Source organism: Triplophysa dalaica, chromosome 3, assembly GCF_015846415.1.
Source record: "Triplophysa dalaica isolate WHDGS20190420 chromosome 3, ASM1584641v1, whole genome shotgun sequence".
NCBI lineage: Eukaryota > Metazoa > Chordata > Actinopteri > Cypriniformes > Nemacheilidae > Triplophysa > Triplophysa dalaica.
In genome coordinates, this window is record NC_079544.1 from 25,980,766 (window position 1) to 25,991,337 (window position 10,572).

At 35.3% G+C, this 10,572-nt stretch overlaps 1 protein-coding gene across 1 annotated transcript; it reads left to right on the top strand.

Moving 5' to 3' along the window:
* Positions 1-56: 56 nt before the first annotated feature.
* Positions 57-4,882, top strand: hsd11b1lb (hydroxysteroid (11-beta) dehydrogenase 1-like b). Its single transcript, XM_056743757.1, has 7 exons — positions 57-200; positions 1,539-1,669; positions 1,818-1,929; positions 2,023-2,114; positions 2,887-2,980; positions 3,101-3,266; positions 4,042-4,882. The coding sequence occupies exons 1-7, from the start codon at positions 116-118 to the stop codon at positions 4,217-4,219; spliced, it is 858 nt and encodes a 285-aa protein (XP_056599735.1). The 5' UTR covers positions 57-115; the 3' UTR covers positions 4,220-4,882.
* The last annotated feature ends 5,690 nt before the right edge of the window (positions 4,883-10,572 follow it).

Here is a 10,572-nt window from a genome sequence, read left to right on the forward strand (position 1 = left end):
ATCGGTTGAGTTTATGACCTTTATAGCCTGTAACGTAATATCTGCAGACAGAGTTAGAAGGACATTTCTGAAATCTCTCACACAATATTCACATGCTGACATTGGATCTATAATCATGAACCAGTTCTCATACTTGAGTTTCTTTCTTTTGGCTGCTGCGGCTGTATTGGCTTACATGTGGAGGGACACGTTTGATGCAGGTCAGGACAGCGACATTTATATCTCTTGCTCATATTACTCTTAATTAAAGCATCTGAAATATAATATAATAACGTTGTGAAATTTTCTGACAGTGCTCAATGATCCTAAAAATAATGCATGAATGTTTTTGCATGATAAAATCATCCACCAAACTTGTAAAGATTTGGAGAAATATAGCTTGAGAGAGATTCTATAGAAAAAATGTTCTTTATACAATTTCATCAAAAGTTTACAAGACACAAAACAGAAACTCTTTTTGCTTTCAGTTTGTTTCATGAAGGCTTCATGTCATTTTTTACTGTATCTATCCTGTTAATGAAAAAAAGTCTTAGTGTCAGAAAAAGTATATACATTTTTATAGAATATAAACTTTCTGAGGATGTTAAAGTTTGCAGTAATGCCATGTATTCCATCCTATTTATGAGCTATATTTAGTATTTTCGTGATTTCTTAATTTTCTCTTAAAGCTGCTTAAACCCATACCTCATGAAATTAATCATTTTTAATTTATTAAATGAATTGGATGCAAGACCTCAAGCATCCTTAAGTATCTGGAACAATGAATGCTTGTTGAAATCTGTCTGTTATTTATAAAAAATTTCAATGCATATTAAACAAAAGTTACAAGTAATGATCATCACTTTGGTCAACATATTGTTTGTTCCTAATGGATACTAAGCTACTGGTCCTATACTAGTACTGACTTTTATACCATTCCCAATGGGCAGAGCCGGATCATTGAGTGATCTGAAAAATGAAAAAATGCATGATCTGACTCATTTGAAATCAAACATACACTATAAAAGTGCTTTAAAGGTTCTTCAAAGCAATACCAAAGAAGGACCATGTTTGGTTCCACAAAGAACCATTCAGTCAAAGGTTCTTTAAAGAACCATTTGTTTCTTCCCTTTTTTATAATCTGGAGAACATTTTTTCACCTAAAGAACCTTTTGTGAAACAGAAAAATTCTTCAGATGTTAAAGGTTCCTTATGAAACCAAAAAGTTCTTCTATGGCATCAAAGAACCATTTGAAGAACTGTTTAAAGAGTGTTGAAGAACCTTTTTCGTCTAAATGATTGCGTAGAATTTTGAACATCTGAAGAACCTTTCTGTTTCACAAAAGATTCTTCAGATTATGAAAAAGTAAGAAAGAGACCGTTCTTTGAACCATGGTTCTTTGTGGAGACAAAAATGGTTATTCTATATGGCATTGCTGTGGAAGAACCTTTTGAGCACCTTTATTTTCAAGAGTGGATGTGGGTAGAGTGAGTAGTAAATGTTCTCTTTGTTGTAATGCATTTTTCAGAATGACACAAAAAGTAGTGTTTTTGCACAGAGTCTGTTCAGGAGGCGCGGGTGCTTGTCACAGGGGCCAGTAAAGGCATCGGAGAACAGATTGCCTACCATTACGCACGCTTCGGAGCAAATATTGTTATCAGTGCCAGAGGGGAAGATGGTTTAAAAAAGGTCAGATGTTTTGTTTGTGATATACAGTTTATATACAGTATATATACTGTATTTAATACACCCTTACATGATTGATTGCTTCTTGAAAAATTGCAAAAGCACACCCAAAGCACATGTGCTGTTTAGAGCTGTTCTTGTGGATGTTCAGGTGGCACAGAAATGTGTGAAATTGGGTGCTCAGAAGGTTTCATATGTGACTGGAGACATGTCTGACCCCGCAGATCCTGACAGAGTTATCAGATACGCTCTGGACAAAATGGGTGAAAACATTATTTTAATGCAGATGAAATGTCCAATACAGTGCCGAACATTCTCCTGAAATACATACTGAGTGCGATTCATTTATCCTGTAGGTGGACTGGACTATCTAGTGTTGAATCATGTTGGAAACAGTTATGTTGAGTTTTGGAACAGAGACCCAGATCATGTCAGGACACTCATGCAGGTAAATAATGTCCCTGGTTCTCAGGCTTTTATCATCCTGCCTTCCCATAATCAGAGCTGCAATCTGCTCTATACATTGGTCGGTAATGTCATACATTTTATTTTATTTTATTCTGGCAAAAAGGATGAAAGTTAAATCACAGTCTTATGTACTTAGCCTCAAAGAAACTAGATAAATAGAAAAGGGTTTGACTGTAGATGTAACATGACCAAATATTGTAACTAAATATTTAATTACATTTAAATTGGCTTTACGAGTCGTTTTATAAAGTTCTAGTTTCATTTAAAATATGTGGAAAATATACAAAAAGTTTATTTGCAAAAACAGGTTTGTAAATTTCTTTAATTTTCAAAAATCTTTTTATTTCTTTAATTTTGCTTGTTTTATTGTCTTAGCTGTATTTCTTTGAGTTATTTTTACTTCATCAAAACAACCCAGCTGCAATTGGATTGCTATTACTTGAAATGCAAATAGTAAAGAACATGATTTTAGCAAATTAACTCTTCAGATGTTGCCATGATTTATTGTTTTTCAAACAAACTTTTGTAAAATGTATTTATCTTAAAACTTGTTCAAAACAACTGCAAAGACCTTTGAATACATTTTCATGGTTGGCTTGTGTTTTGAATAACCTTTTGGCAACAGGGGGTTGAGCATGAAAAATGTCAATTTAATTGAAGTCAATTGAATGAAACTGTATAGTTTTTAAGAGAATGGAGTCAAAGAGCAGAAGAAACATGGAGTGAATGCTAACAGATGTCACCGGTGACAGGTGAACTTTGTGAGTTATGTGCAGATGACTGCCGCTGCACTTCCAGTGATGGAGAAATCACGAGGTTCTATCATCGTCATATCATCAATGGCGGGTGAGTCTGAGCACCATGATGAGAATAACACAATGTCCTCTTCATTTAAATGGCTTGTACAAGAATCCTTTCAGATAGAGCAGTAAAATACAGAATGTAAAAGTGTTTTTCACTGTTCAGGTAAGCTTGCCTCTCCATACGTGGCTCCGTACACATCCACTAAATTTGCTGTGAATGGATTCTTCAACACGCTGCAGCACGAACTGGCAATCCAGAAGAGCAACGTATCTGTGACCATAATGATCCTGGGCCTCATTGACACAGAGACGGCACTAAATAAGATCAAGTTTGTGTTTTGTTAATTTTAATTAAGAATTTAATAAATAAGCAGTTTTGTTTATTTTAACACTTTTAACCTTGCAAAATGTTTAGCAACATTAGCTTTTTACATAAAAACCAAAACTTGGTATCGTCGTTGGATTTGATATCATGTTTACCAAGGACTATTTATGTTGTTAAGCATATGCTGAAAAAACGATAACATTTATTGACGGTTTATGGAAAAACTTGTCTGTGCATGCAGGCTTTTGTGGCCCAAACTTAACTTCAGGTACACATCCGCAAAGAGTCTCTGTAGATGAATTCTGATAACAATCAAAAGAAAAAAACAGGTCAATGACATTAGCTAGCAAGTTAAAAGTATATATATATTTTTTTCATAATGTAGGCTATGTTCTTATTTTTACAGTGTTTTGGAAGTATTCTGTTGTTTTTTCTGTGCATCACAAGAATGTTTAGTAGGCACATCATAATGCACAATATAATGCCTCACACCACCAGCCTTCTTTTCATTCTTTATCTTTTTTCTTTCTTCACACATTTTCACCACTGACTATAAAGATGAATTTCCAACCATTACTCATCCTGAAATAACAATCCAATATTGAGAATAATGACAATTGAATCAGACAATTTGAACTCATTGATGTTCTAAAATGTGGATATATTCAGTCCAAGATTAGAATTTAAGGTTTCATCTTTGTCTTTTTATTTTGAGGTAAAATGGTTCATGTTTTTATAAGCATCAGCCATAAATATTATTTTTCTTGGTTGTTTTGCAGAGGATTCAGCAGCATGACTGCTTATCCAGCGGGTGAAGCGGCTCTCAGCATCATTAAAGCTGCAGCCACACGTCAGAAAGAAGCTTTCTACCCCTGGTTCCATTACTTCACATGTCTGTTCAGAGACTGGTTCCCATTTATTAAAGACCTCATGCTATCGGACATAAATAAACAGTGATTCTATAAATCAAGATTTCCCATGACTATAGAGAAAAACAGGATGTCTTAAGAATTTTTTTGTGTGTATGAATCAAATTTGATTAATTGTCAATTAATTGTAATTTCAAAAACAACTGTGAAATTGGCAAGAAAAGTGAAATTTATTAGCCATATAAAAAGTTAATTGTTAATTTTTCAGTTCCATTTAGTTTAGTGTACCTGTATCCTCATGGGAACAGAACTATAGTGCGCTTGCACTTTAAAGGTGTTATACTGGTTAATAAACAGCCACACTAAAGCAATCCTACAAGGTCAAAATGATCGTAAGTCATTGACTTTATTGAAAATCTGATATAACTTATCTATTCAGTAAATAAATCTACCGTACAAGACTTAAACCAGACATGACATTGCCCGTTACATGTCATGTTTGTTATCTGATTTGAACACAATAGATTTGATGATTTTATGTACTCAGTTGTGGGTCCTTTAAATTGATTTGGGAATTATTTTAAAATCTGAATCGGCAGAAAACACAAAGCAGATATAACATTATGTTTAGGGCTTCAGCTTTCAAAGAAAATAAATTATTATAATATCGATACTATACAACTCTTTGTACTTTTCAGATGTATATGCATCTTCTTTTGAAGGACGTTTGTAGTAAATAAATAAAAAACTGAATGTTGAGTTGTCTGATGTGGTAGATTTTGATGCAAAAACTCAAGTTTGGGAATTGGTGGACATGTTTTCTTGTTGTAATCCATATATTTTTGTTTCTGTAATTATTTGTATTTTTCTTCAACGCGACTAGTAATTACTTTTGAACTTTAATACCTCTGTTCGGTTTCCTTTTTGATCTGCACCACACCCGGTAACAGTTGTCTCACATAAATGTTACGGTATCATCCCTTTTTTAACATCAGGCACGTAACACTCACTCTTAAACATTATTTAAAATAGGCTAGTAGTAGACAAATCTTTATTTAAACATTTAGATAAAAACTTTTACATATAACCTCACTGATTTACTCTGTATTATTACGTTCGTACAGATCCCTAGTATAAATATATATTCTTTGTTCAATTGTACAGTAAATCAGAATACCATTGGCTCTTTTAGGCTTCTAACAGTAGATGGCAGCAAAAGGTTGTTATGCGGTCAAATATAGGTCCCTTGAACTGAAATTCTTCAAACAAAAATGGGCACTGCTTGAACAAAAATGCTCTTTGTTGTCTCAACTATACATATTTCTGAACACAATAATAAATTATCAATTAATATCTTGCACATACACATATCAATATCTCTGCTTGTGCATGAGCAAAGTGTACTATATGAAGGAATGTTTAGTTATCTGCAGTTTGCACTAAAACACATTGACGTTTTGTTCTGGTTCAATTCTGTTTTCCATTGAAATTTCATGAACACATTAATACATCAGCATGGTTTACGCAAATGCTTTACCAAATAAACACATTTTTTGTATCCTGCACATGTTGTACTATTATTCCTGTAGATGCACTGTTGGTCATCCCCACGACATTCAGTGTCACAGCCGCTGGCAGCTCATTATAGAAAACACAAAACTGTCCCCATCCAGTACTGAGTTCATTTCGACAGCGAGACCTCCGAGACCTCCCTCTGTCTTTGGTAGAAAATCTTCAACGACTTATTCCTTTGATGGAGCGCCTAATGAGAACTTTAACTTTAGCACTGCTTATTAACTCCATATTTTATAAGAAAACTAGAATGATTGACTGCTGCCTGCTTCTTACAATCATCATCTAAACACAGACAATAAGCTTGTCCTATAGGGAAATGAAAGCTGCATCGATTTTTGTTTTGATGTCTGAAAGGGAAGGTCTCGCCCTGGATTTACTGCCTTTAAACTGGATCTGAGCTGACTTTATACCCATCAGAGCTCTCCCAAGCCTCTGTTTCCAATAGCAACCATGTATGCGCAGCATCCACGGGAAAAGCAGAAGTTTCTCGTGGCATCTGATCGCTCAGCGGGGAGTGGAAGATCTTAACAGTTCGCGACCAGCAGTGGAAAAAATATTAGCATCCCTCTATTTACACAGTCAACCACCTAAACACAACTATTAGTCATTTAGTCGTGTTGTTATTCCCTCAGAATAAGTACATACAATTACATTTTATATTCATCTTGTATTTGTATATTTAATTGTATCCGTAAGTATATTTTAGGCATACTTTATGTAATAAAACAATCATACTTGTAAGGGCACCATTTGGGATAATTTATTTATTAGCTTCCAACTTTAGTTGGCTTACAAGACAAAAAGTAAATTTAACTATGTGTTTTTTCACCACGTTTTTACATTTTATTATAATTTTTAACATTCACTCTTTCTGGTATTTCTACATCGTCACATGTTGGAAATTTAAGACATACACTATAAATCAGAGTGCATTGTGGGTACAAATAAACCAACAAGTAATAAATGTTCACTCAGATTTGGGATGTCCTAGAAAGTAGCTTATTCCCAATATTGTGCACTAACTAAAAGATACAGGGATTGGTTTTGGATATAGTTTGCCATAACAGTCACCAGAATTGCGAATATTCGTAAACTCCGTTGTAAAGCCCCACACATTCTCAGATTGTTCAATATCTTCTGTTCTTGCTACATTCCACCTCCATTCTGAGCTTAAAATCACTTCACAGTCACATTTCACTCCTGCTGTGTTGCTGAAAAACAGTCATAAGATTGTCATAAGTCACGGATCACAACAAGTTTTTGAGAAGTTTCCAGTGATCAGTGAGAGAGGGACGCGGGCGGGCAGCCAGGGTCATGTTGTGAAGTGAAATTCGAAGTAGGATTCCTCTGCCGTCTTTCCTTCGTCAACCCCATGTCATTAATTAAAACCTCATTTCCTTCGACATCACAGTCACAGATTGAAACTGACTTAGAGACCTTTTTCAATTAAGGTGCACAGATCCAATTATGAACGCTATTAATTGCCGGGGAGGAAAATGAAAGAGGAAAGCCCAGCGGTTGGTCTTAAAACGGCTCTCCCAGCGGCGTGGGTGAGAAATCATTGGACAAATTAAAATAACAACCAAGGGAGGCTGAAAGGTTAGAGTGTGAATGAAAGCTATGAAGAATGACCACACAAAACCGTATTAAGTCAGGTCTCAACATTACCTCCCAAAACCAAATGATTTGAGCTACGATCATTTTACATTACAAGTCAAGATTGTCTATTTAAAATGTTTTAGGGATTTTTTTACTTAAAACATGAAACACATCTGGCAATAAAAAACCTGGAAATTTACATTTTACCAAGATGAACATCAACAACATTACAGTCTTGGTAATCAATACAATATAGCTCGAATGTGTTACATCCAATAAGCCAACAGAGGCATCAGCTGACCGCTCAGAAAACATTTACATAGACCATTGGTGTCTAAACATCTACAGAATATATGATGTACTGTAAGTCTCCAATGTAAAGTAATTTTAAAGATTTTTTATAGATTGTTTTTTGAAATACGCTAAAAAAAAATAGACAGAAAGTTTTCCTGTTTTTTTTGTGCAAATTTCCTATTACAGGGAAAACGGTTATTTTACTGTATACTTCTGGCACCCATTAATATTTTTTTAACAAGATCATTTTTTTACAGTTTATTTTTGAAATACGGTCAAAAAATTTAATTACAGAAAAAGACAGCAAATTTACAAGAAAAAGGGTAAAACAATGCATTGTATATCCTTATGTCCTGTAATCTTACAGGAAAAACTATTATTTTACAGTATATTCCTGTCAATCCAGCTGACCGAAAATTTCATTTTTTTTACATATTTCTTTTTACATTTAGTGATTTAGCAGATGATTTTATCCAAAGTAGGAGAAAACAAAAGCAGCAATTTATGCAACAAAAGAGCAACAATGTATGGGTGTAGTTAAACTGGTCTCAGTTAGCTTTTTTTGGGGTGGGGGTTTGGGATAGGAAAGTAGAAGACCGTACTTATGGGTCAGATATTGACGAAGAGATATGTTTTTAGCCGATTCTTATAAACAACTACAATACCCACTGATATAGACGGAGCAAGAGGGAGATCATTCCAGAATTGTGAAACACATCCAAAGAAAGTGCGCGACAGTGATTTTTTTCCCTTCGTGGGACGGCACCACAAGACGTTGATATGGGGGTGAAAACCAGTGGTGGTTTTGTAGGCCCAAAGCAGAGATCTAAATTAGATGCGAGGGTGCTAGTGCAACCTAATGATAGGGGAGGGACATGCGCTCACTTCGGTTCGTTGAAGACCACTCTTGCCGCTGGATTCTATATCATCTGAAGAGGTCTCATTGTACAAGCTGTACAAGCTCAGTCTGAACAGGACAAGAGCCTGTACAAGAACTTACGTATCATGCTAAGACAGGAAAGGTCTAATTCTCCTAATATTGTAGAGGATGAATATACAGGACCGGGTGGTGTTGGCAACATGATCTCAAGTTCAGCTGATCATCAAACACCACTCCAAGGTTTTTACAGTGTACTGTACAATCTAAACACATTAGCTGTAACTGACAAATGACTTCTGCCCGTGTGAATACTTACTGATGTTTTATTATTTGGACAGAGCAAATAAAGGCTTTTGTTTACTCGAGATAAATAACTGGCTCCAGCTTTTGTTATTCATACAGTACATGTGAACATTAACACACACATATATTGATTGGCAGGCATACGGCAAGTCTGTACCTTTCATTGCTTCTTGCCTCAGGTGATGTGAGCGTCATGTGTTCTGTTGTTTGTCATCATTATGAGTCTGATTATCCAAACAGATAAGTCATACCTGTGAATACAAACATTACACTGCGGTTATAGCAACTGAAGAAAGACCAATAAAATACAGCATGGAAGAATCAGAGGGAGACAGCGTAAAGCTGGAAAATCTCTTGATCCTTTCAAGAATTTAAAAGTTCATCCAGTCTTTCTGTGAGAGATGTCTTTGTAAACTCAAGTGTAAATGAAAATTATAGTTTAGTTATAGGTATGTGTATAGGTAAATTAATAGTTTTTCTTTCATTCTTCGAACTACTGACAATATTTCGCCCAAAGTTCAAATAAAAATATGGTTTCTATTTGCAGTAATTGAAAACTGAAGAAACATGGCCAAAATATCGGAAAAGATGCTCTGTACTTTTCAGACCCAAATACCTTGTAAAAATTGTTGAGTTGCATTTGGAAGACGCTTTTATCCAAAGTGACTTACATTCCATTATGCAGTACATTTGTTTCCAATTATGTGCAATCCTCTGGGAACCAACCCACAACCTTGGCGTTGCTAGTGCCAAGCTCTAACCACTGAGCTAAAGGAGAAGATCTCAATACTTCACTCAACAAACAGAGACTTAAGTGCACCCAACTTAAAAAAACTGAGTTTAAGTCAATAGTGGTCACAACAGTCAAATTTCCCTAATGATCAACAGAACAAAATATTTGTCTTTTACTATAATTGTAAATGTTTTATGCCTCAGACAGACCAAAACTTCAATCAACTGTCTGTTGAAAGAGTTTGAAATGAATGTATTTACAATAGTTGTGTCATTGTGTCATGCACTTACACCTCAACATTGAAAACACAAACCAAAAACAATCATTCATTAAAAAAACTAAACAACGAATAACTAACAGTAACAACAATATTAAAGGATAAGCCACTGAGAACTAAAACACTAAGCTTTAAATAAACGAAAAGCACATAATTGAACATGCTGCAATGCATCTTGGGAACTTTTCAACTCATGCAATATTGTTTGTCTAGATTACACTGTTTTGCAATCGAGGCGAACTTTGACAAAACTGGAGAGTCAAAGTCAAGAAAATAATCTTTGTTTGAAACATGTTTGGACTCACTTCTATGTTCGAGGTTGTCACGAAATGAGGGAAGGAAGAACCCAAATGCAGGCAGCGGTACAGGGTAACAAAAATACTTTATAAATGAACAAAACAAAAACCCACGAGGGGGTAAAACAAGACACGATAACAGTAACGAGGACAAGTACACTTAAACTAACAAAGACTTAATACAAGACTAGACTGGACTGGACTGGACTGGACTGGACTGGACTGGACTGGACTGGAACGGAACAGAACGGAACGGAACACTCAACTATACTTACTTGGACTTGGGAAGAGACATCAATTACAAAACATGGAAGGACCTCACACAAAGGTACATGCTAAAGCAATGACCGAAACAAGACAATGAAACAAGAGGACTATTTAAAGGGGAGCAAATCAAAAGAGGGAACAGGTGTGAGGCATGAACTGATTAACAAGCAATAACGAGGCGAAATGGCGGGAAACACAGACGAGACACGAGAAAGCA

Bases quoted from the DNA above. Each gene is read 5' to 3' on its own strand.
- hsd11b1lb (XM_056743757.1), top strand. From the start codon at position 116: ATGAACCAGTTCTCATACTTGAGTTTCTTTCTTTTGGCTGCTGCGGCT. The intron at 2,115-2,886 runs GTAAATAATGTC...CACCGGTGACAG, and splicing joins ATGTCAGGACACTCATGCAG to GTGAACTTTGTGAGTTATGT. The intron at 3,267-4,041 runs GTTTGTGTTTTG...GTTGTTTTGCAG, and splicing joins ACGGCACTAAATAAGATCAA to AGGATTCAGCAGCATGACTG.